General features: G+C 42.4%; 1 protein-coding gene and 1 long non-coding RNA gene across 3 annotated transcripts in view; both read right to left on the bottom strand.

Moving 5' to 3' along the window:
- Positions 1 to 13,312, bottom strand: part of NDP (norrin cystine knot growth factor NDP) — a 19,718-nt gene extending 6,406 nt beyond the window's left edge. The window contains exons 1-3 of one of the 2 annotated variants that reach the window (XM_015884137.2): positions 13,169 to 13,312; positions 12,110 to 12,245; positions 1,707 to 2,059 (exon numbers count right to left, since the gene is read on the bottom strand). In XM_015884137.2, the coding sequence (XP_015739623.1) occupies positions 1,707 to 1,880 (174 nt within the window). In that variant the 5' untranslated portion in view covers positions 1,881 to 2,059; positions 12,110 to 12,245; positions 13,169 to 13,312. The remainder of the gene's footprint in view (positions 1 to 1,706; positions 2,060 to 12,109; positions 12,246 to 13,168) is intronic. The other variant, XM_015884147.2, reaches the window with a different exon arrangement.
- An 11,604-nt stretch (positions 13,313 to 24,916) lies between these two features.
- LOC107324260 lies at positions 24,917 to 26,179 on the bottom strand. Its single transcript, XR_001559458.2, has 2 exons — positions 25,695 to 26,179; positions 24,917 to 25,035 (listed from the first exon to the last, which is right to left on the bottom strand). It is a non-coding gene; the product is annotated as an uncharacterized LOC107324260 (long non-coding RNA).
- Between the last annotated feature and the right edge of the window lie 945 nt (positions 26,180 to 27,124).

Here is a 27,124-nt window from a genome sequence, read left to right as displayed (position 1 = left end):
CTTCCTTCCTTCCTTCCTTCCTTCCTTCCTTCCTTCCTTCCTTCCTTCCTTCCTTCCTTCCTTCCTCTCATTCTTTCTTCAGAAAACCAATGTTCTATGTGATGCCTGTAGCAGTAAGGCTTTTAACATAAACCTGCAGTGATGATGATGGAGGAAGGAAAGCAACCACAGAGTGAAAGGGTTTTGTTCAGGTTTACACGAGTATGGACATCTAAGCCATCATGCAAAAAAGCAGCAGAATCCTGGAAAGGCGCAATTGCAACTCTTGGTCACATGAACTCAGGCTTCACATCATACTCTGATCCTAAAAGCCTCCACCATGAGACACCAATAAGACACCAAAGCCCAAGACTTCTGTAGTAAGCAATACCCTTAGCATGTGAAAAACAAACAGACCTGCAGATGAATCATATAGCCATAGAGTCACAGATCGGATTGGAGGGACCTCAAAGTTCACCCAGCCACAACCTCCTGCTGTGTGCTTGGCTGTCACCCACAAACCGGACCAGGCTGCACACAACCCACTCAACCTAGCCTTGAGTGACTCCAGGATGGCGCCCAGCCTCTACCACAGCCTTTCCCTGCTGCTCTTGAGCATTAAGCTGGGATGATTTTCTGGTGGTGATTCTCTCTGTGCTTTATTTTAGACTTTCTGGACTGCTGCTGCTAATGGTATTGCCTCATCCCCATGCTGAACTTGAGAAGCAAATAATTCGCTTTGCGTACAAAGACATTCAGGTGGTGAAAGAAATGCTCCCAGGTTTACTGTGGATGGGTTTTGCTTCTATATCACAGCCAGCCTTTCTTCCCTAAAACCCCCAGCAACTGTTCTGTTACATGTACAACTGGTAGAAGTGCTGTAATGGGCTGCTGCTCCTATTCATTAACTCAGGGAACAGTGTGTGTGAGGCAAATCCCTTTCTGAGGAACAGTAGGATGGCCAACGTGGAGACCACACATCTGCATATGTATTGGCTTAGATGTTTGAAGCAAATGATGACAAGATAAATGGGACCAGCAAGGATTTTTGCATTGTTTCTTCCAATTCTTTTTTGCTATGTAATGAAATAAATGACTGTAGGCTACATATGTGGACTACTAGACTGCTTTGACACTAGATCTTTCAGGCTTGAAATCTCAAAGGGCAAGCTTGTGTTCCCTTCTGTCAAGCCCTAAAGTAAACATCCAATTGACATTTTGTGTTAAAACAAAAGCTTTGAAACTAAAGAGAAGATAAATCAGCAGTGTTTTTCACATTTGTATTTCATTACAACTTTATCACTTGACTCTTTGTCTCAGCTCTTGATCTCACAAGTCAAAAGTTTGCATGATCCAATTAAAAATTCAATTGCAAGAGAGGTTAACTGGGATAGAATCACAGAATGATTTGGGTTGGAAGGGACCTCCAAGCCCACCCAGCCCCAACCCCAGCCATGGGCAGGGCTGCCCCCCACCAGCTCAGGCTGCCCAGGGCCCAATCCAACCTGGCCTTGAGCGCCTCCAGGGATGGGGCAGCACAGCTTTTCCAGCGTGACCTAGTCTTCTGAAATTGCTTGTTGCCTGAGAGTACTCCTTTGAATCACTTTGTTTACTGCATGTTAATCTGACCATCACCATGTATTTCTCCTTCTGAAGAAGAAAGAATCAAGAGGAACTCACACAAAATGACTCATTTTAATACTTCTGCAGAGGAGCAGAGCCCTTACCTTTGAGCTGCACTTGTACAGGGGGTGGCTGATGGAGTCCACATAGTGATGCCTCATGCAGCGGCTGGGATCGGTGTCGATCATGAAGGAACTGTCTGGTTTGCCATCCCCATCTCCAACCATTGCCAGGAGCGAGAGCATGGAAATCGAAGCTGCAAGTACATGACTTCCCATTGTTGAGGAACTTCGCTGTGATAACAGCAGAGGGAGGTAGAGGATTAAAAAAACTCCAAATACTGCAAGCCAGTTCCTCTCCAGGAAAGTGAAAAGTCTGGTTTAAGTCTCTTAGCTGTCATTCTTCCTCTGGAGTTAGTTTGCTGAGATTGTAATCCATCAGAGAATCTCCCATGTAGCTGTAATAAAAACACCATAAATCACAATCCTGACCAAAAACAGCTCTGAAGAAAAACAGGCATAAATAATAATAAGGCTTATACAATTTTTGCTTGCCAAAACACACTCCCTGAAAGAGCATCATTCCCACAGTAGGTATGGCACGTGGCATTAGGAAGGAGATGTGTTACTTTAAGTATTGCTCTGTCATTTTTTTTTTTACCACAGAGAACCTTTTAACTTTTCATATTACAAGTGTTTCAGCACCCATCTTGTTCACTCAGCAGTGTCCCTAATGGGTTCCCCTCAAAACTGGTGATGGATAACACATCAGAGCTTGCTGCAAATGGGAAGGACTGTATTCACTCAAAGTGTCAAAAAGCATGTTTAGAGCCAGAGACAGACTGCCTCCTGCCTTACAAAAGGGAATTTTCTAGGCAGCAAATGGAGAGGAGGGAGACAGGCAGGGCTACTGCAGGAAAAAGGGACACAACTGGCCCCTGCCTGGGGACAAGCAGTGCAGTCCTTGTTAATTAAAGAACAGGATCTGAAAAACATATAGTATTCCATAATACCCAAGTGCATCCCAGCTGTCAAGTGGGGAAAAGATAGATCTGCAGGTGGAGTCACACGGATTGCCATTCAGTCATCTCAGTTTGTGGCATGTTGGAGACCAGGAGGGATCCCTCAAAACCTGGCTTGAAACAACCCCAAAAAGCCCTCCAGGAGAACATCTCCCTGGCCTGCCCATGGCTGTAGTCTTTAATGGGTGATTTAACTTTGCTTTTACTACAGAGAGCTACAGCGTATTTTACTACAGAGAGCTACAGCGTGGAAGAGCTGTGAACTATCCATCTGGAGCATAACCTGCTGGAGGAAAGAGCAGCTTTCAGTACAGCTAAAAATGTGAGGACTTTTTGAAGAAAGCTATGACAAAAAAGTTCACTGCTCATACAGAAATACTCCCTGAAGCTTCTCGCCTATTTAAAAGAGATGCCATGTGCGCTTATTGCCTTGCACAAGCCTCATTCAAAACAGCTTTGTGCTTTGCTAACAGTACTATAAGACGACTGATATTCATCTCTTGAACAGCATGAAACAGCAAGGCCTCCCCACCAGAGTGCTCAGTTATTTGTGTACTGCTTTATAGCTTGCTCCAACCCTTTTGCAAGAGGAGCACATAGCAGCAGTAAACACTTCCAGAGCTTGTCCAAGCTGGGAGTCGAGACTTGTTGGGCAAGGTCTCATGCTGGGAAGAAATTCATGTAATTAGGGATGATCTGTGTGTTAGACATTTATGAAAGCCTTTTTTGGGTTCGAACTATTGTTCACGTGCCTAAATAGAAAAGGAGAATTTATGTGACTGTATTTAACTGACAGTATATATATTTTTTTCTCTGTGCCTGATATTTGACCTGCTGTACTTAGCCATAGAAGTCATAGAAGTCCTTTATGTAAGCAAATGTTTTACAGTGGATGTGGCACTGAAAAAATACTATGTCTTCTCAGTACAGGCAGTTTAAGCAAGGCCAAACACAGGATTTCAGACACATTTGCACACACCCTCCTTCATCTCAACAAATATTCCTCCAGACATTTCAGCAAGACGAGAGGGAAACCCCTGTCATGGGAGCTGGGACAGAGCCCTCCACAGAAGCAGGGCTGTGGTTCACAGAGATGTTGTCCAAGCATTAGCTAACAGGAGGAGTGATGAACTTTTTTTTGTGTTTAACCTTTTACCTACTTTCCCATTCTTCTTTCTAAAGAGGCTGACCAAAACATTGCTTGGCAAGGTCTCTCTCCAGCATAGCTAACCAGTATTACACACCCAGCAACTCCTTCTCTGTCCAAGAAAATATACTTGATATTGGATGGACTCATCTCATTTACCACTACATCCAGGGATCCCCATTTCCCACTCTCTCTGTCCCATTCTTCTTTTTTTTTCCCCCCCCCTGTATCTTTCTATGGTTTTGATCAGTATGATTTAATACAGTGAGAGAAATCTGGCGTCCTGGCTCAGTTTTCAAAGGCTTATCTCTCTAGTTTGCTTCAGGAAATAATTGAATGACACAGAGTCTGCCTCACAAAAACACTGTGAGAAAGTTGAAAAGGAGGAGGGGAAAATGTGAGAAAAGGAAAGCGTCTGTACCTTCTTTAGGATAAGCACAGCATAAAATCTGCACAAAAAGTCTTAGCAGACTCAACAGCCTTTTAAAATTTCCCTGATACTTTCCTGGCAAATAAATGAAGTGTAGCTCGGTAATAAAATTCCAACAAAAGACAAGCAGAGTGTTATATTTGTTAGTAAAAAGAGACCACCTTTCTGTATTTCATGACCCATCTTTCATGAAAAAGCTGTGATCTGTTGCTGATGGACATACTGGCAAAATGAATGTGTTGGAACTGGGACTGCAGACAACACTGAGATATTTGCACCTCCAGAATCTACTGTCATACCTATGTTAGGTACACATATACATTACTCGAGTAAATATACCATATATTGAGCTATGTGGAAAATATATATATATCTCACAGGAAAGTTTAGACATACAGAAGTTAGTGTGTATTTGGACCAGAGGTAAAACATTTTCTAGACTGGTTATAAAAGGTCTAAATATTTTCATTCAGGTACATCACCTTGACATGACATTCCTACTTCCACCTAAACCGGGCAGTGGGATTTTGTTTCAAATTAGCACTCAAGTTTTATTTTATATATATATATATATATATATATATATTCTTTTTTGAAACACTGTCTGAAATTATAAAATCCTACACGTTATGTGGTATCAGGAATTACATCTGTCTGTCCACCCATCTGTCTCAAAGCAGAAGTACACTTCTAATCATTAATTGTTATAGATGCACTTAAAGATGATATTTTGTGTTTTATATCATTTGGAACATACCACTTTTTTTGGTCAAAATCAACAATTTCAGATAAATATTTTTCTTTCTTATATATACATTTTTTAATTTGAGCAGTCCTTCTCTTACTTCTGATCTGAAAACCTGTGGTAAGCATTCAATCTCCTGAGCTAAGAGGAAGGTGAAATGCTTCTGTTTTACAGCATCCCACAAAGAAGATGAAGTGGTTACTGCATCTTTTTAGGATGAAAATTAGATATGAAAAATATTTGGCCAGAGAATGAATGAAACTTCCAATTCACCATGCTAAATTACAGCTGTCATTCAAAACTGCTACAAATGTTATCTAAAAACTGCAGGGAAAAATGGAAGCCATCCCAAAGCCAGATCATGCAAACATTTGATCTAAGACTGCACCACACATGAATACTGGTGCAGAGTTAAAGTTGTTTTACTAACTTCTTGTTATCATTACCTGTTCTTTGAATGCTCGAAGTAAGCATTTTTTCACTTACAGTCTCAATGTAATTTAAATAGCAGAGGAGGTTAAGATTTTTGGTTTGTGCTAGGAACAGAATAAAAATTCCATCATCTGGAATTATTTAGTCAGTTGCTTTGAGAGAACACAAACAGAAATTCTCTTTTGCTATGTATCATGGAAAAAATCAAGAAACAAGGAATTCTCCAAAGGTCTATTGGATCTGCTCAACTTTTACCCTGGAATATAGGAAGGGAGCAACAGAAAACCTCATTTCTGGTGTACTTCCACTTAGCTGTTCCCTGCTTATGAGCCTGTGAATTAGGCATGCACGTAGGTTCGGCTTGGCCTTCATTTGCAGAATATTTTTTGTTCTTGAGACCTCTACTTGATGATGATGATGCAGTTCAATTCACTCAACATCTTTCATGTTCCAGAGGCTGCCAAAATCCAGTTGGAGTAGCAGTGTGTATATATAACTAAGCCCGGCCTTGCGTGTTGTGCATATTTGGTAAACACAATTACTTGGAACCTGCCATGTGGTTCCCTCATTCTCAATTAGTTGTGTAAACTGAAAAGCTATAAGACCACTCAGTTTCTCCAAAATCCAGCCCTGAAAAACTGTTACTAAATGTATGTGTGTGTGTATGTGTGTTTAGATTGCTGCTGCTGTTCTGAGAAAAACACCACAGAGATCTTTATGAGGGCAAAGTAGATTTTCTGATAACTTTGTCATACCTGGAAAAAATTGGATCAGAAGAGCAGAGATTTGGGGCATTTGTACCCTGCTTAAGATCTGAACTGGAATTGCTCCATATGGTGATCCGCGGGGCAAGGGAAGTGATTGTACATCTCTGCTCTGCTCTCATGAGGTCCCACCTGGAGTACTGAGTCCAGGCCTGGGGCTTCCAACACAAGGAGTGGAGCTGTTGGAGTGGGCACAGAAGAGGGTACAAAGATGCTCGGAGGGCTGGAGCACCTCTCCTGTGAAGAAAGGCTGGGCTTGTTCAGCTTAAAGAAGAGAAGGCTCCAAGAAGACTTCATTGTGACCTTCCAGTACTTACAGAGGGCCTAGAGGAAAGCTGGGGAGGGAATATCTGTCAGGGAATGTAGTGTTAGGAAAGAGCATAATGGCTTCAATTGAAAGGAAGCTACATTCAAATTAGACATTAGGCAGAAATCCTTTACCCAGAGAGTGATGAGGCCCTGGCACAGGCTGACCAGAGAAGCTGTGAGTGCCCCATCCCTGCACTCTGAGCCAGGCTGGATGAGGCTTTGGGCAGCCTGATCTAGTGGATCTGGGACCTTCATGGTCCCTTGTCGTGGCAGAAGAGTTGGAACTGGATGGTCTTTTAGGCCCCTTCCAACTCAAGCCATTCTATGATTCTAATGTTAGGATTTGTTCTGCAAAGTTAAGTTCTCCACTGCCATGAAAAGGGTCAGAGTTGGGGATAGGAGGTAGGAATGAAAACTGTTGTGCTGCGGTCACATTACATGATTTGCTCCCAGGCCTCCTCCAGGCTCCACAGCACTTCGACAGCTTCCAGGCCATGTCACCTTCCACACTTTGCCTAGGAACTGCTTGGGTGACAAAATCATAGATGTCACCATTTGAGCAATTTAATAGACTGTTACATCTCGTAGTAGAGACAACCTAACATGCTCTGCCTGATCCTGCTTTCTGTCAGCTGAGAGGCTTTATAAGATCCTGTGTATGCTTTAGTTCTGTTGATAAATGTGCTTTTCTTCTCATTATTTTACTGCAGCCATTTTCTGCCATTGAGGTAGTTGGCCTGCCTTATGTGCATTCAAAATACTTACCTATTTTTTGACTGTTGTGTTGTTAGAGAAATATCTCCTTGCAGCACTCCGACAGATTTCTCTCCTCCACTTTGCTTACAGAGGTGGCGAAGGGCCACTGGGACACAGGACTGGGAGCCCACAGGGACACTGAGGGCTGAGCCTTAAACAAGTCACAGGGATGTGCATGCCCACAGCAAAAAAGCAGTGTAGCTCTGTGCAATTCAAGAAGAAAAGGCCTGGAGGTTCCTGGCTACCAGCATGAGAAAGGAAGGAAGCAACAAAAAGGAAAAGAGAATAAATCTTAGAATCATAGAATGGCTTAAGACAGAGGGGACCTGAAAGCCCATTCAGTTGCAATTCCCCGCTATGGGCACCTAAGAGGTCAGGCTGCCCACTGCCCCATTCAACCCATCCTTAAAAACCTCCAGGCATGAGACATACATAGCAGGCTCAGAAGAAGGGGTTTGGGCCTCTTGATCTGGATGTCCACAGGAAAGAAGCATATATTCTGGTCTTACTGAGGGCTGCTCTGATCTATGACCTGCCAGCCAGCAGCTGCAGAGCACTGTCCCACAAAACTCAAGATGAGAAAATGAACACTAGTTCTGAACAGCTAGAAATGTCAGACAAACTACTGGAAAAATGCCTACATTTCATTTTCTGCTCTGATATTTTGCTCAATTGTAAGTATTTCTGAAGAAAAATACTGCTGGTAAGCAGACTGAAATATATACATATATATGAAATAGGAAAACCATGGTAAGTCCTAAGAAACACTGAGTCAGTAATTGCAGCACATGCAAAGGAAGAACTCATAGCTTTTGATGGCCCTGGAGCTCTGGTGGCTGCTCTGCAGGGCCCCACAAGTAGGGGCACAGTGAGGGGACCGGGAGCATGAGATGGAACAATTCCAGCTGAACGGCACTCGAGCAAGCAAAGTTTTGCTCCCCTTTTCAAGTCTCCAAGTGTGTTTTCAGTCCTCCAGGTAGCTGAGTGGGGGGAGAGCTACCAGCGCTGCTGGGCAGTTGAAATAACAACGTCTAGTGGGTGCTGTGGGCTGGCGCCCAGCCAGCAGACAGGCAGGGACAAAAATGGAGAAAGGTTTTTAATACACTTGCAAAGAATAGCTACTAGTAGACAAAAGAGCGCTTGTATTTTTATTCTTTCTTTTTGCTGTCTCTAGGAAACTTTAAATAGATTCATTAGAGGCATGCATAGGATCTGTCTCTAATTAGCCCCAGGGCAGGCAGAACTGTTTAATGGCAAGGTGATGCCAGCCTTGGATTTTTTCTTCAGTCTTGTGTCTTACAGAGCAGTCCTGATCATGAGTTGGGGATGGAAACATGGAGGAATCCAGCTTTGCACTTGCTCATCCAAACAGTGCTGAATGGCATTGCCCCTCAGGTTCAGAGCCAAGCTATATTCAAAAGGTTCCCATCTCTCCCAGCAGGAAACCAGCAGGGTGGAGGCTGCTGGGCACATGCAAATATTCCCAGCTGAGCATTAGCTATAGGATCTGCTTCAGTAATTACCTCTGTGTAAGTCTTATGACCCAACACAGGGTAAAATGACTCTTGGCCAAATTACAAGTTGCTGAGAGGTCTAGGGCATTCGGGCATGTGTTCTCTTACCTGTTGGAGTGTGCTACAAAACAGTGGATGTTTCTGGTTCTCTGGCTTTCATTCTACTGCTTTCCTGATGATTAGAGATTACTTTTAATGCATTTACTGTAGAGCTGTAGTTATCACTAGATGCAGGAATGAGTTTCTCATTCTTTAATGTTAAGCAAAGACTTCCTTGCCACCAGGATGAGCAGTGTTCTATGCATGCTGGAGGTAGCCCATCACTGAAAGAAATGTTCCCTGCAGCAAAATCCTTTTTTTTTTTTAATAGACAGGCAAAATTCAGACTAACATCTATGTACCTTGATTAATTACAGAACCTAAGCATTTGGCTCATGGTAGCAACTTTAAGTCATCTAACAGCATTCCCCTAGGTCCTACTCTCTTTGAGCTGTGCTGCTATGACAGTAATGCGATTGTCACTGCCGTGGTATGCTTAACCTTTGCCAAACCAGAGCGGAGGCATTAACTCAGATCTTCAACTCACATGTCTTAAAGGGCAACGTAACCTGTGCTGCCTCCACTCTGCTGAACCGACGTCTGCAGCTCCGTAACAATGAGCATGAAAATGTGACAAGCATGAGCCATAACAGTGATTGATGCAGGTAGAAAAATAACAAAGAGAAGCTGAAGAACAGCAATGCAGTGGAATTCCTGGGTGCGCTGTCTCCATGGCATCAGCAGCCAAATGTTGGGAGGCCAGAAGAAAGGCTAGAATTGCTCATGGCAGGAGGGATCTCTGCGAAATTCACACAATTAAATTCCAACAAAGGGGACAAGAACTGTTGGTGTCTGAAAGTGGTAGTGCCACTGTTACCCGGGTAATGGTCTGAATTAGATTATGTGAAAAAAGAAGGAATATATAGACCGCCAGCTGCTCAAAGGCTTACTACAACCTTGCTTTTATTGTTCAGCTAAGTTAGAGGTGGGGCATCAGAAGGATTCCACGCATACCACTGCTGAGAAATTTTAATATGTTCCACACTGACACATATAAAAAGGAAATAACAGCTGATCATATCCAGCAGAGATAGCAGCATCTCTTCGTATGCCTGCAAAGAAGTGTGGGCAAAGAGGGGTGCTCTTGGTCAGAGGCAGACAGCTGAGCTAACCCAGCAGCAATCCAGCATTTCTCTTGCCAGCCAGCTCACAAGTGGACTGTCGAGAAAGAAGTAAGGAAAGAGCAGGAAAAAAGGTGAAGCGGGCACAGCTACTCGCCCTATCCCAAGATACCAGGGTGTGGGGAAGGGCAAGGAGTGGAGACGCTGCATACTGAACACTGATGAAAAGAAACACATGCTTACACAACCCACAGTGATTCAATGGAACGAGATATCACAGAGGGCAAAAGTTGAACAGGGCTCAGCAAAAGGACTCAATATGGGAGGGTTGCAGTCTGAAGGGTTTTATTTTTAAAGAGTTTTGGGAAGGGCTGTTAGCTCTCAGGACTCTGAGCACTAGGTTGATGGGGCTAGGGAAAAATCTCTCATGGCAGCAAGTTCCCCTGTTGCTGTCTGCCCCAGGGTCTCTGTGCTCTGCTTTGATGTGGCCGCTTCCAGCCACGTTCAAGAGGTGATTACTCAAATAACAGGGCACTGTATTACAGGCTCATGTAGCAAAACTTTTCCAAACCTCAGAGAGGCAAGTGCCTCCTGGTACTCAGCAGGATATTAGAGGCAGAGGAACTTGTTCTATTTGTAATAGTAGTTGGTAGTCATAATTGCAATGGTAGTGTTTGGGAGAAACAGGATCTTTGTAAAATTCTACTTTCCATTAGACAGATGATCTTCCAGACTTGCTGCAAAAACATGTCTCAGTGACTTCACCCAAGCTTTGCAGCATAGGTCTTCAGCCCCCTTCAAAGTCCAACAACAACCTCGGTCACTTCCTAGTGCATCTGGCAGCGGATGCATCTGGAAGAGGATAGCAGTGGCCCAAAGAAAATGGGGAATTAATTTGACTCCATAAGGGCTCCCTGTCAAAAAAAGTCACTATAGACATCATCACCAGACTGCAAGAAGGTGATTCACCTCCTGACCACCATGGCAAAAAATATGGCAGCACTGGGAACTCAAACAAGTAAGAGTGTACATGTGCTGCCTCAGCATCTATGGCACATGAGGGGTTGTTCATTTGGGATCAGTGGCAGTTGCTGAGTGCAGCAACAGTTTGATGGCTACCTGGGGTACTGCTACAGCTAACTCTACACAATGTTGTCCATATCAAGATCATAATTGGAAAAAACAGTGGTAGCCTCTAATTATATCCCTTAACTAAATGAAATTTCTTCCTATTTTGTAAGCTGGAAATATCTTCTGTTCCTTCCCCATTTGCTTTTAACTGGAAAATCTTACAGTATTTTTTATAAAATCATTATTACAAATAAGATTGCATTGCTCCAGCATGAATAATGTTAAGGTATAAGTCACATTAGTAAGCTCTGATTCAATCTGGTAAGTAATTACTCACCAAACAGTTCTATTTAAGTCAAGGGAATTATTCATGTGCATAACTGCTCACAGATACGAATAAGGTCTCACAGTCTGGGCAAAACTGAGCATCATTAGCAATTCAACAGGAAAAAAACAGAGGTCCTGAAACATATATTTTCTTTGGAGGAAGGACAAATAACCACAGCACTGTGATTACTGTATCCACATTCATTGACCTGCATTAGACATATGAGTTGCCTCCAATAGAAAATAATTTTACAGCGAGGAACTGAGTTTGTACCCACTGGCGGTTTTAAATAATCATTTCATAGAATCATAGAATAACCTGAGTTGGAAAGCACCCATAAGGATCCTAAGTTTGCAGAGCCCTCACCTCCCAGTGACTAGGCAGGGTCACTAAACTTTAGAAACTGTAATGTTTCATAGTAAAAAAATGGTTCTTTCGTCTCTAAAGAACTGCAGAAACTTTAGCAAGTCACTTGTCTTGCCATCAGTCAGAGGTAGAAACAAATAGGATGTATTATGGGGACACTGTGGGAGAAACTGAAATCACCTTCAAGGGCAGAACAAGAAATCTGCTTGACAGTCCCACAGGAGTCAGTGCACACAGAATACCTTGCAAAATCATATCTGTCACCAGAAAATTATCACTTCAAGCTCATATTCAGTTTGAGTCCCTCTACTGACACTGGAACATTTAGCTAATACAGCCCAAACAACTGAGACTGCTCCTCACATGGTTTGTCTTTGTTACTCAGGTTTGTTGTTTTTTGTTGGTTGTTTCTTCTTTGCTACTGAACCCATCGATTTGAACTTTTATAGATTGAATTCTCTTACCTGAGTCTCAGCAGAGAGATGGGGCTTTCCTCCTCGGCAGGGCTCTCTCAGGGCACTATCCACTCCAAAGGACTGTACTTACACTGCTCTGCTGCTTTATCTCTTGGCTCATAACAGCAAAACTCTTCCTTTCTCCCTGAGAGGCAGAGAACAGCCATGCTCGTCCCCTGACACCGCTACACAGCAACAGGATGCCTCGGCACGCCGGGATTTCAGGGTGCCGAGAGCCTCCCCCTCCCGCAGCAGGCGGCCGGGGGTCCCGCGCAGCATCCTCCCTCCCCAGCGACCGCCCGCCCGGCCACAAGCACGGCGCGTCGTGCCGAGGGTCGGCTACCTACTAAATATACCCTGCGGGGCTACAGCAAAGGCAAACGCCACGGCTTCCCTCATAGGCTTCAGCCAATCAAGGATGGGTATGAAATCTAGTCTAATCCATAGCCACTGCTGTCCAGTCTGTAGTAAAGCTTCCCAGAAGTTTGGATAAATAATAACGTGCAAATTAAGGGTGCTCCCACAGAGCGTGACACACAAAGCTAGAAATAAATATTGCCTGTTGTTTTGAATTATTCTGAGTGCTCCAGCAGATGACTGGCAAAAGAAGGATGTGCATAAGTAGCAATAAAAGTAAACAGCTCAGTTTTAAAGTAGCAGGCTTGCCTGCATCCATGACTCCCTACTGCAATGGGACAAAGCCAGTGATGGCAATAGCAACACTTGGGGCAGCACCCGGCTCGTCCATTCACTCACTCCAAGCCATACAGTGAGAGCCTGTGCAGAGATGCAAACAGGAACCCGGCACACTCTCAAAAGTAAATGTTTAAGCAAGTTGCTCAGACTGTGCCACCTCTCTGTTTGCTTACAGGCATCTTCCAGGAAGACAGATGTAAAGACAGAAGGATGAGGAGACAGGTACTAAAGCTGTGCCCAGCCTACAGTATCGCATTTAAATTAAAAGTCAGCACACAGAGAACGTGTGTTTGTCTGATTAAGGGACTAAGTTCTCTGTTTAAGCCCATGAAACATTCAAAAGCTGGAGGAAACTCTAATTTGTGTGCTTACCTTCAGCAAATGCTCTGCTCCTTCCTTCCCTCCAACTCTTCAGAGAGCTAAAAAGAGGTCCTGTTGCTTCCAAATGCTTTTGTTCTGCTGTCCCTCTGTCACATGGTTTGCCTTTTATATTTGCAACACACAAAAGTTAGGGCTGTTTAAATGGAATATTTAAATTAAGTCTGATCTATGACTAAAATGAGTTTCACATTGGCATTTTCTGAGAGAGGGAGAGAGAGGGAGAGAGAATGTCAAATGGAAAAGTGCCATTGCAGTCATATATCAATCAGGGCAGCGGCAGCAGCAGCTCGCTGGCAAATGGGAATTCCACAGAAATGCAAAGCTCTTGTTATCTGAGAAATCACAAAACGCCACCAGCCAAGCTCCCCTCAGCAGGGACGACTTATTATTGGCAAGCCAGGGAATAGAAGGAAACGTGGGCTTTTGTTGTTGTTGTTATTGTTTCAGATTTGGAGATACGTATGCAAGGGCATATGTAAGACAGTGGAATACAAGTACTGAATAAAATTCCATTCTAAATAAATGCGCTGTGTGCAAGACAAAGCAAACCACAGTGCAGGGAGGTAATTAGAGCTAAGAAAATAACCTGAAAATAATAATTAAAAAATGTTATATGTATTTACACTTGGAAAATATCCATAGCAAAACTGCTTTTTCACTGGGTTACTCATTAATCTCCTTTATTTTTCCTGAGATTTATTTTTTAGATTTTATGTGAACTGTGATTAAGCTCAGATATCCTAAATCCGAGCTGTGCTGCTTTACTGCAATTGGTCTCCTAAGTTGTCTGATGTTCTCAGGCTTCCCAATTGAATAAGCAGACAAGAGTTTTCTGTATCAATATTTGTGTGTAAATCTGCAATTCAAGCACCTCAAATAGTCAGCCCCCAAATTCTGACATTTCTCTCAAATAGACCCTCATATGCTCTCAGAGGCTGAGATATTTAAGATATCTAGTTAACATTCTTCTCTATTCTCCATAGAATGTCAGTGTTTGAAGATACTTTCCTTCACACCTTTTACTCAAATATTGCCTGTTATGCAAAAATGAATGCCCTGGAAGGCTGAAGGCAGACTCCATCCAGTGGAGAAACCTACTTACAATGAGAACATCCCAAATTCATTTGCCTGTGCATGTCTCTGGATGCACTAAAACTCTTTTTTGACTCCCACAGTGGAGCATGTTTTCCTTCCCTTTGGAGTGCCCCCTAGTCATCCCGAGGCAGTACGGAGCACGAAGAAGAGCAGACCTTAGCTGGTTAATTAAAAAATAGGCGACATAGCTGGCCATTCACAAGCTGGATCTGTTCAGAGGCACTGGCCAGCAGATGGACGGGGTCCTGTGTCGATTGTGTTTGAACTCTAAAGGAAAGTTGGTATTTGATGGATGATGTTATTAACTAAATGTCTTATGTAGTATTAGATCAAAGAACAGATGGAAATTATGCCTTAAAAATAGAATAATCTAAAAGGGGAATGGCTTGTAGATGAGTAAGCATCATGGAAACAATAAAGAAGACATTCTTTGGCTTGCCTTGCTGCAGAGCCAGGTTTGGCTAACAGGATAAAAAATTGATCCACTTAGGACTCACATCCTTAGGACATTTTCCTGAACATTTTCCCCTCATATTCAGTGCTTATGTTGTTTTGCCTCTTTAGTCAACCTTCTCTCACTGGCCATGTCTGTATGGGCTCTCTTCCTCCTTTGTTCTGGGCACCCAGTGTGGATGACAGCATCATCTCCATTCACTTGGAGCTGCAGGCTGAAATGCCACCCACACTCTGGCACTGTGCTTACCTTAAAAAGACTATCCAGAACAATGCTTTTTAATTTAGCCTACACCTGCTTTTTAAACTGAAGGCATTGTCCCTTTGGTCATTCAGCTGCCATGTCCACTTGTCTCTGTTTATCTATGAGAAGGAAAGTGACTCACATATCTGGTTGCTCACATAAAAGACCTGCCATGTCCAAGACAAAAGACACACTAAGCAGCTTCTGGATAAAATCTGCCAGGAGACAGTAGATAATTCACAGTCCTTACTGAAAATTACACTCCTTGAGTTCTAAAAGGTGCAGCATAGGTTTGTTTAGTTTGTGTCATCTATGGGAGAGAATATTCTTATTAGATACTTGTTGGGTGCAAAGCACACGTTAAATACTCAGTAATTAGCAATTACATGTCATACAGTGGCATTTCTGAGAAGAAGTGCTTATTTGGTTTCTGCCACAGAAACAATTTCCAAGTGCAGGAAAATCTGCAGATATTGGACTAAATTTGACAACAACAACAAAAATTGCATTCACATTTTCATCTTCAGCTTCAAGAACACATATGGCAATAACTGAAAATTAATCAGCAGTTAATTAACCTCATAGGCTGGTGACTTACAAACTGGCACTCTCAGTTGTGGTCTGAATGAACTTACTTATGATTGAAAGCACAAAGGTAAAAGTATAAAAAATAGCCCCCCCTCCTCCTTCCAAAAGAACTATAGAATCATAGAACCATAGATTGTCTCATGTTTGAAGGGACATTATAGATTATCTAGTCCTAGCTCTGCTGTTAGTAGGGCTGTCATCCACCAGACCAGGCTGCCCAGGGCCCCATCCAGTTCCTTCAGGACCCTAAAATGCTTGGCCCCATAGGCTTCTACATATTCAGTCTCGTGAGGTGATCTCAGACTTACTCTTCTCTTACAGTGAAAAGAGATTTCACTCTCAGTCCCTTCCTAGAAGTTCAGGGAAACAAGCTGTATGGAAAGCATGATTGCCACTGAAGACTGAGGCAAAGAACTCTTTGAGTACCTCAGCCTTCTCCATGACTGTTGAAGCCAGTTCTTCTTTCTCACTAATCAGATGGAGTACACTCTCCTTTTGCCTGTCTCTTTTGCCGGATGTATCTAAATAAACCCTTCTTATAATTTTCCACATCCCTCACCAAGTTTGGTTCCATATCACCTTGGGTTTCTTGGTTCTATCTCTGCATCTCCAGACAGCCACCTTATATTCTTCCCAGGTCACCCATCCCTGCTTCCACTGCCTATATTTTTCCTTCTTATCCCTCAGTTTGACCAGCAGGTCCTTGCTCAGCCATGCCCATTTCCTGTCTATGGCCCACAGTTTTTCATATTCGTCTGCTCTCAAGCACTGTAGCTTAATTCTTCCCATAAAAAAAGTCACTCAAAATAGAAAAAGTGCAAAGCACAGATCAGAGGTATGTTTTCAGAGATGATTATGTGCATGAAATGACCAGATATTTGATAAGATGTCCTGCTCACAACTCAATTTTAATCAGAGATCCCTTCAGAGAAAGTTTTTCTCACCTAGCAGCCATAATCTGAAAACTGAGTATAGGCTCTTCCAATGGCAAACAGAGTTTCCATCCCAAGTTATTTTCATTTCAGGACAGCTTAAGGTAGTTGTCAACAGCAGTCTTTCTCCCTGTGAGCAACAAAAAATACTTTGTGAACTGTCAGACTAAATTCCTATTTTTTATACAGGTAGAATTTAATCAGATAAATCCACCGTCAAGTCTGTAGTTTTGAAGAGAAAGAGATTCACCTCTGTGTAGAGTTCTACTAGCATCCCTCACTGACTCCCCATGAAATGCATCGCAAACCTGAAGTCTTAGTATACTTGCTTCTGTATTTCACCTCTGTATGCACCTACAAAACTCTTGTCCAAACACAGAAAAGAATAACTATTACCTGCAGTTCAGTACAACTGAATTCTCTGCCCCACTGACATCAGCAAGCATCAGGTTGGCTCCTCAAAGGAGTGGAATTTCACCTCTACAGAGTGCGCTTGTTGTGAATGAAAAGTATTCAGAATTCTGCAGCAAAAGAAACCTTATGTTTCAATTTGAGGGATTTTCCAATGGTGCCAGTTCATAACATTCCATTTGTGATTGTTGCATTCTTAGACAGTGGATAACAGACATCCATATCATCAAATGTACTGTCAGAAAAGGACCACCTAGTGTGTGTGACGGTTGTATTTGTGAAGACCATGAATAGAATACATATGCAAGGGCAGTCTTTAAATGTAAACATGTACTTATGCACAGACACAAACATGTCCCCTACTGCTGCAAACAGGTAGGATGTATAGGAATACAGCGTGTGGAAGGACTGTGTTTTGTTTAATTACTGAATTGAAAAAGGGCAGATCATCATAGAATCATAGAGTTACTCAGGTTGGAAAAGACCTCAAAGATCATCAAGTCCAACCTCAGACTAACCATAGTATCCTAACTCTAACAACCCTCTGCTAAATCATATCTCTGAGCATCACACCCAAACGGCTTAAACACATCTAGGGATGGTGACTCAACCACCTCCCTCGGGAGCCTATTCCAGTGTTTAACTACCCTTTCTGTAAAGAAGTGTTTCCTAACATCCAACCTAAACTTACCTTGGCGCAACATGAGGCCATTTCCCCTCGTCCTGTCACTTGTCACCAGTGAGAAGAGGCCAGCTCCGCCCTCACTGTAAGCACATTTCAGACACTGGAAGAGAGCAATAAGGTCTCCCCCAACCTCCTTTTCCCTAGACTAAACAGCTCCAGTTCCCTCAGCCTCTCCTCATAGGGCTGATTTTCCAAGCCCTTTGTTGCCCTTCTCTGGACCTGCTCCAGTACCTCCACTCCTTTTTGTACCACTGGTAGTCTTTTTATAGCTGGAAATGTAGGGAGAAGTGAAAGTATTGCAATGATGGAGAAGGATCTACAGTAACAAGTAATGTAATATTTATATATTCAATGTACACACATGTACAGAAAAAAAGTATCCAGAACCTTTAGAGAAACTATTTTCTGCCATTTTAATAAACCAAACAGATATTATTATTAGATAATTAATAATTCTGGTACATAAAGTTATACACCCATGTATAACAACCCAGGATCAAGCAGCACAAATGTCCAGGTAATTTTTGTCCTTCATGTCTTATGTCATCCTGTCATGTGTTCCCTCAGATTCATTTTGCAAGGTTGTTTTAACACCTAACTGCCTATTTTCTTCTAAAACTTAAATACTCCTCTTGTTTTAAAGTTTTTACGTGTACATGAATGTGTGCTAAGAATATCTGGAAGTGTTTATTCCGTGGCTTTCACATATTGCATTATTATAGCAAAGCTTCTTCTACTTAGGGAGCTATAAAGAATTATGTGAAAATTAGGCCTGAGCTGTTTGGTTATTCATTTTACCACAGAAGTCAGAAAGACATATTGCCTGTGAAATATACTCAGATTTTTTTAAACAAGCATAAAAATGATTCCATGCTGTGACACAAAATTGGTGTCCCCCAAAGCTGGTGTCCTCCTGGTGCCTTCAGCAAGCAGTAGGTACAGGACACAGACACGGATGGCTCTCTTGCAATATGCTGCCTACAAACCCATAATGAAAAGGTTATACAGGAAAAGTGAAGAAGTCACATTTTTAAACCTTACATCCCTCATGTTTGCCCATTCAAGTTTTGTCGTTACTTTACCTCCAACTTTGCTCCTGAATCTCTTGAGGATATGTAATGTCTGACTTTGCCTCAGCCATATCCTTTGTTTCCTTCCACAGAAATCTTCTTTTTAAGCTGCTGCCTGACTACTAAGGAAGGGACAGTATGCCCTAACTGGCTACCAAGTACCCACTCACTGTAGCCAGAGCACTACAGCTCCTCACCTACTCAAACTGATGAACCACATGTACTTCACTTTCCTTCTGCAAGACATTAATAGGATGCAGCAACACTACTGTCTAGGGGAAATAACCCATGCCTATTTCTATTCCAAGAATTTGTCGAGAAACATTGTTTTCTCCAAAATCTCTGCTTTGCGGCAAAATTGGTTGAAATTGGCCAGCTAGGTGTAAAGCCAATGGGGGAAACAAAGGTAAGGGTGGACAGACCAGAAAGACAACTCAATCTTTTGACAAAATAATGAATAAGAGATAAAATATACCTTTAGTCTACCTTCAGATTGCTAGAAGATAGGACTGCCTGAGTTTAGAGCCTTCTGCTATAAGAAACTGTGGCCACAATCCCTGTCCCCTTTCCTTTGAAGTGACTGGATACACCAATCTGGATGCCCCAGGCAAACCAGAAACAGCACAAGTCTGAATTCTCCACAAGTGAATCATTCTGCCTCCCCAGATCATTTCAGCCATCAGTCTGGAGATCTGGTGCTGGAGGTTTATTCCTAAATTCTTGCTTAGGAGTCAAATCTGAGGGCATTATAATGACAAAATGCTGGCTAATATTTCCAGTACACTCTGATCATCGTTTCCTCTCCTTTGTATCTGATGGAGAAAAACTATTGTGCTTCCATGAATCTTGGTGGTATGGATCAACTGTTCTGCAGACACCTGTGAGATTCACTTCCCTGAAGTTAAGAGATCTCAGACTCAGCAAATCACTCTAGACTTCTCTTGTTTTTAGTGGAAACAGGAATAGGTGCTGCCCAAAGAATGGTTTACTTGCTGATGTTAGGATGAGATGGAAGTGCATTTGACATTACCTGTTTCTCTCTGTTAATAGCAAAGGCATCCAAGAGTGTTGGCCAAGATGCCAAAAGTTCTGATTTACTAATCCAGCTGTTGGATGTCTTGGTTCTGGCAGATGAATTCCACATTTAAGGCTGCTTGAAATTATCCTGTAAGCATATGCTCTCTCTATATGACTTGCCAGATATCCACAGTTATACATAGGTCAGTGCTAAGTACTTTGTTTTTTTCTTTCCCGAGGCTGAGGAAAGTTTTGTGTCAAACGCTGTGGGATAATGACATTTGATGTGAAGTGTGCAGTTTGCAGTGTATTTCTTCCATCTGTTGGAGAAAGAGTCTCCCTGTAAAGACTTGCTGTCTGTCAAATGCTTATCTGAGTATCAAAGAACAGTCATGATGTGTCCTATGGGATCTCCAAATCACATCTACAAGCAGACTACATTCAACTCAGACTTTTTCCCAGCAGGATTTTCAAACCATGCCCCTCAGGTTTTCCATGTGGAGTTTCAGACCTTGGAATATAGCCTACAGGTGGTACCTCTTCTCCATGCACTTTCTCCTGTGCATGCTTCAACGGCACTTCTACCCACCCATGTAGGTGATATGTGATGCACCATGGGTGTCAAATTTGGTCTCTACTCCATCATCTGTAAACAAAAACCATAGCAGCTCTTCTGTTTTTCCTGTCTGTCACATTCCTCAAGAGATCAGTAGAAAGTCCTGAACAGCTTCCAGTGGCATAATGGGCAGTTTTGCCTGAGTACATACTGAAGGCTAATGTATCTAAATGCAGTTTTAAATACCTTCTCTAAGCAAAGGTCAGACCCTAAGGACTACTTGCAGCTTGCATATCATTGTGGGTCAGATTGTAGTTTAAGTACAGGGAGATTTGCACAAAGAAGAGAAAACAACGTCAGATGGCAGGAGTATCTCCACTTAGTTGACAAGGGCATAGCACCTTCTTGAGTAGAATATCAGAGGTAGGAATGTGATTTGGAAATTTCTATAATGACAAAAAACACTCCTGTAAATTCAACTATAGAAGCAAAAAATGATCTGGGAAGATACAGCCAGACTCTAAAAATGGCAACCTTATTTTGTTACAACCTCACACCAATACCCCCCATTAAGTGATTTTCTTGGTGTATAAATGCAATAGGCAAAGTGGAAGAGACATTTATGCATGCCATTTATTATGAGAAATTAAAGCCAATTAATTTGTTCACCATTAGGTTTTGTGTTGTCACAGACTGTACAAAACTTCACATTTAGAAAGGAAACAGTAAGTGAGAATCAGTCTCAGCTGAACAATTTGGGTTAAAATGTCAGGGCATCTTGTCGTATGCAAAGCTGCTGAGAGGAAATGCTATTTAGAGCAGGAAATTGGTGATTCATAATTGACATTAACTCTAGTTACCCTCCAATGTGCACACTGTACTTCACGTGAAATTATTATAACCAAAAAAGGCCCTTCCCTTGAGCAAGTTCAAGTTAATGTTTAGGGAACCATTTAAGCTGTTGTTAGGACAAAAGTCATTATAGGGGAATGAATGGCTGGATGCTCAGACTGTTCCCTCAGTTGCAGAACCTGTGCATTTAAATGCTTCTTTTCAGGTTGCTCATCAGACTCGGTCGTTTTGGCCTGTTCACAGACATTTTCAGCTCTGTGGATGTCCAAACTCCCACCAATCTGAACTCAGCTAGAGTCCAGACCTTTTTTTGCTCTCCCTGTGGGCTGCTTCCTAACTGTGCCCAGATTTATGCCCTGTAATTTCCAAACACTCGAGTCCCTCTGAACTCAGAGGGACTCCTGCAGTTGGTGGGAACAGACCCCAAGGACATATCCATACCCATCTGCATGCAGACCCTGGCTTTCTCACAGTACATACAGGCAGATGTTAGAATTGCAGAAAGCAGCTTTTTGCAATTTGGATCATAGAAGGAGACAGCCTAGAGGCCAGATCCTCACCTAATGGGAGCCAGCAGTGCTCTAAGGCTTTGGGTGCAGGCTGCAACCCTGCACTAGGTGCTAACTTGTCACCACAACCGCCTGGTCCTTAGATGCTGGATGATCTGCCTCCTGCTGTCCTCAGCAGAAGAATAGCTCATGAAGCTTCTTTAGAGCAATACAGTTTATTCAGTCTAAATGAACATGTGAACTTAATTACTCCACCATACAGTAAGCCTAGGATGAGGAATTAAATAGATCCCTTTATGGGTTTTGACATGAGTGAGGTTTTGGCAAGTTGTGCAATTTTTTATGATCTTTAGTGGGTTTTGTTGTTTCTTTTTTCCTTCCTAAATTAAAAACAAGAGCATCTTTCCTTCTGATACAGATTATGCCTCAATCTGTAAGTGTAAATCAGAGGCAGACTTCAGGCACAGGAAGGCAGTAAACATACACAGTTATAAATTCAAGTACATTTGGACTTGATAAAAGCACAGTAATCCACTGTTAACTTTAAAAAAGAACAATTTGAGCTTCTCTCTGGACTATGACGTGTTCTGCAGGCCCAGTTCTCAGGGCGACCAAGAATGCTGGACCATGCCCGGTCAACATGTCCTGGCTCTGGCTGCCAGGTCTGAGCCATCTATTTTCAAGTAGGATACACAAAGGGAAGTTTGCCCTCATGTGACAGAGCCAAAGATATGGCTTCAGGAGCAGACTCTACCCTTATAATTACTGCCTGGGACAGAGCCTGGGATGTTACGAAATTGACTCTGGTGAAAGGAACTGGGATTTGCCAGGCAAAGGAAGACAACCAGGACAGTCTGAGGCTGACCAGAAGTTGGGCCGGAGCTTTGAGGCACATCAGGTGGAAGGAAAAACCAAGACTGCACTGGGAGGTGCCTGAAGAGCACAAATGAGGTGAATGTCTTTTCAAGCTGTGACAAGGCCCAACATTAGGGAAACGATGCAGGCATTATAATGAGTTGCCCTGTCTGTGAAAGAACAGACATGAAACTATGGCGCACAGCATGGGTGAGGAGGAGGATGATGGCACCATGAGATGGAAGGGGCTTATTCACAGGGGCAGTGAAAAATGTTGTGGCACAAGATAAATGGACAAATGGCAATAATCGATTTTCAACTGGACAGAGCTGCACAAGGTGATAAGGTGTCTGACAGGGTTATGAGAACCAAAAGAAAATATATAAGCAGCATAATATAAGAAAGGGCTCAGAAGGGCTGATTCCCTCTAAAAGAAATAAAGGCATGCACAAATGAAATACACTTCAGAACAGTATCAAGGAGTTTTAAAATATAACATCCTTGATGTTATATTTTACATCCTTAATTTTAAAATACCCAAAGTATGAATGAACTGGAACAGAAGCTCAGCCTCCCAGCATTGCATCAAAGCTAAAGGAGACTATTTCCATGTAATAGAGACTGTATTCCTCACTGGAGGAACAGCACTGTGAGGGCTGTCAATGGAGCTCAGTAAGGCTGCACTTATCACCAGGACTGTCTATTCCAGTAGACAAGGAAAGGACACAGCACCAGCAAGCTTACAAGGCTAATGGGCAGCTTTAGCCAACACTGATGGGCTGTACATTCTAACTAAGATACAAAGGAGAAAGATACTGGCAAAGAATCCTTGACCCTGCCCTGCTGAAAGTAAGTTCAAAAGTAAATTTCACACAGATTCCACCAAGCAGAGGACAAATGAACCTACTGCCTGGATAAGAGTATCTTGTGCATCATGCTCCAAGTGCAAATCTGGGTACTGTTGCATAGGTCTCAGGGATGACTGCCACAATCACTGTACAGGATGCAGCATCACAGAAGCAGCTCAGGGGAAAGTGTCCTGGTTGTTCTACTACCTAGCAAGAATAGGAGGGAGATTTTCAGACCTACAAGAAATCTTTGATGATTAAAAAATGCAAGCAAGGCAGGAATTGTCTAGGCATGATGCTAAATAGAAGAGGCTGAAGCAGCAAAATCAGATGTGGTTCCCACTGGTCCATGATGTGTAGCTGTTGCCCACCCATTGGCTCTCTTCTGATCCCCCTCCCTCCCCCCCGGCCCTGAAATTGCTTCCCCTAAGAGAAAACCCACAGAAAAGGGATTGATATTTAGCAATGCTGCTATGAGCCGGTGGCCCTGGGGCTGGGACTTAGATTCACACAGATGGGGACTGAGGAACTGAAAAAACAAAACAAAAAAATAAAACCACAGAGAAGAGACAGACAGCTTTGTGGTTTACCAGATTTTACTTTTTAACGGAAGAACTGACAAGGGCACGGCCTCATGGGCACAAGTCAGACCCTGAGGTGTGGGTTTGGAAGTGTTGCCGGTGGTCCTTGTAAGCTCCTACACAGCCTGTAGCACTGCAGCAATCTGGGGTTGTGGGTTTGCTGCTTACTAATAGCACCAGTGCAGACAACTCAGGCTAGGTGAGAGTCTTCACTCAGAAGTGAAAGGGTCCCCTGACATCATGGAAGCACCATCGATTAGCCTATTGCCTATATGCCATTAACTTCTGTGTGTTTGCTTCTTGTCATGATTGTTGTGTTTAACTCAGGAGGGAAGAAACAGCAAGCTAGTTTTCAAGGCTCTTTTAATACTTAGCTGCAGCTACAGTTGTAAACTGCAGACTTTATTGCTGGGCTGTACTAATCACTTAGAACTCAGCCACTGCATAAATGAATGAACAAATGAATGACTGAACGATGTAGACCTTTGTTAGGTTCCCTGGCCATGAGATCTGAGTGCTGCACTGCAATACACACAGTAAAAGCTCATAAAGGCACCTCCTCAACTGCATTCCCTTGGCTGAATTGAGACACTGTGCAGCATCAACCAATGTAAGGCCACATTCATGTTTCTGTCTTCTTCCAGCAATGACTGTAGGAGATGCTTTGGAACCAAAGAGCCTCATACTGCTAGCACACCCCTGCAATTTCAAAGGGCCACTCTGGAAAGCAAGATGGCAAGGCTGTAATTCTAGCTCGCAAAAAATGAGGACTAGTTGCACAGCTATCTTGCTTTCACTAAGTCCATCAGCAAAACTTTCCTAAATTTTCAACTGCTCTAAATGTATCCTCCTGGCTATAGAGCCATGGTATCTAATTTGTTATTTTCAGTATGCATTGTTCTAATATATACAATGAATGGAGTGGAGCAGCTGTATTGTATCAATGCTTAAAACACAGTACTGTAGGATTTTAATTTCTCATGGTAAATCTTGAATCATAGCTGTGCTTTAGGCTTTCTAAAAACCTCTGGAGTTTGTGGATATGATGTTTATTATTTATTGTCTTGTTGTTGAACACAGAAAATAAAAAAAGAGTTGGTCTGTAGGAACTGTTGGCATTTTCTTGTCCTGGCTCAAACAAGAAAGACTTCAACACTGGATACTGAAAAGACATAACCAGCAAGACATTGTTTTAGTGATGCTGAACTGTGCACAGCAGAAGATGAAACCCAAAAATCCTAAAAGCATAAGAATATCCAACCTGAACTTCCCCTGGTGTGACTTAAGGCCAGTACCTCTCATCCTATCTCACCCTTGATATAACACAACAGAGTTACAGCACAACTGCAATGAACTGAGTCAAATTATGAAGTCCAACTGGTTCTGCTTCTTCAAACAAAACTGTTAAATGCTGCTAAAATCAACCCAATCCACTGATAAAGAAAAGCAATATTATGTGTTGTTGATTGTCTGAGGGTTTGTTTGTTTGTTTGATGTAACATTTTCACAGATTATAAAATTTGCATTTATTCTGCACTTTCCTGGAGAAAACAATACTGACAGGAAACAGAAACAATCTCTTCTTGGAGCTTCATAATATGAAAATCATGATCCAGATTCTCTGTAGTCATAAATCAAATTCATTTGTCCTAGTCTGCCAAGCTCAAGAGGCCAGCTCTATCTATCCAGCGCACCACTCTCAAACTGCTCATAACATGCACTGACATCTATATACAAGCAAATTTCTTTAAGTAACTTTGCCAATTCTGATTTTCCAGGTGAAGGCAGACACCTCGCTTTAATGCTGAGATCATTTATCACCTGTTATGAAGGAGAGAGTTCATTGGCATCCTCCTGTGCAGGGAGACATGTTCCGGTTCCAAAGTGTTCCATTCTTGGCATGGTAAGACAAAACATCACCTGCTTTGAAGTTTGGAATCTATATAAATTTTGATTTATATAGGTTACCATCTTGTCTGACACAGAAGCATCATAGGAGAGACCAAGAGGAAGCAGCTTTTTCATTGTTTTGAAGAACAACTATATCTCATTTACGAGAAACAGCTAGTAAGGTAGCTTTGCCTCCAAATAAACTGCTCCTCTCAGGAGCTGTCAGTGACTTAGGGGTATTCCCTTGCCATCTGTGCTACGTCCCTTAATTTTTGGGGGTTTCTATTCGGGCTTAGGGGCCCTCACAGGTGGTCACAGCCCAAGAAAGGAAGTAAGGAAAGAGTCTATTCTTCCACCTCATGTATTCATGGGATGCCCTCACTGACAAGCCACCTGCCCAGCACTGAACCAGGCCAAAAGGAAGGTGCCTTCAAGGGTACTATGAGCTCTGGCAGTTCTGGAACACTGGGTCATTCATATAGGTCTGCAAAGGTGGGTGTAAGGCTGGAAGCTCTGGGGAATCGTCGCATACCTTTTATTTTTAAATCTTGGTTCGTGGGTGTTTCCAATTCACTTCTTTTCCTGCAACAAGGTACAGACTTCTGTTCAAACAGTGATAGTATAACTTCATTTCCCCTCCTCTGCAGCATAACTACAGAGGATGTATACACATACCAATGCAACAGTTCTCATTTAGAGTCCTTTGCTTAGTGGGGAAATCCAAGCTACATACTGCTCCTTTTCCATTTCTTTTCATCTGCCAAAAGTGAAACATAACCTTCATAAAAGGCTTTCAAAGGAATGCAAGTTCCCTTGGTTTTCAGAGAAAACCAGTTTAATTTTTTTCTTGTTAAGAGTATGCCCAGACATAAAAAATGATAAAAGATCATCTTCCATTTGTCCATTGTGTTCTTGTAAATAAAGTTCTTCAAGCACTCTTCTGCAAACTTACTCTCAAGAAGTAATTGCAACCTGCCTGTTCTGTGATTCCTTTCCTTTTCTCATTTCTTACTTTCCAATGAAGTTTGCAATTTGTTGCTAGAACTCCTTGAAACAGGAACAAAAATAATTCAGCTTGCTACTGGGTTGGAGAGAGAAGTGTTTGGTGAAAGAAGAGGTGGAGGGAGATAGGAATTGCAAACAAGGGAAAGAAAAAGCTTGACTTGTATTTACCGAAACTCTAACTTTCAAGTGTCTAACCTACAGCATGTATCACCAGCCTAGCCCAACATTTCTACATTTTCTTTTGGCATTTGAAGATTAAGAAAATCACGTTCATGTGCGATAGTACCAGCTGACACTCGACTCTGCTCTCTCCCCATCTCTTTAGGACTTGTTGCCAAGTGATACCATGGGAACAG

The sequence above is a fragment of the Coturnix japonica genome, chromosome 1, assembly GCF_001577835.2.
Source record: "Coturnix japonica isolate 7356 chromosome 1, Coturnix japonica 2.1, whole genome shotgun sequence".
NCBI lineage: Eukaryota > Metazoa > Chordata > Aves > Galliformes > Phasianidae > Coturnix > Coturnix japonica.
Note: the sequence above shows the minus strand (reverse complement) of the source record. Positions and strands in the feature narration are given on the sequence as shown.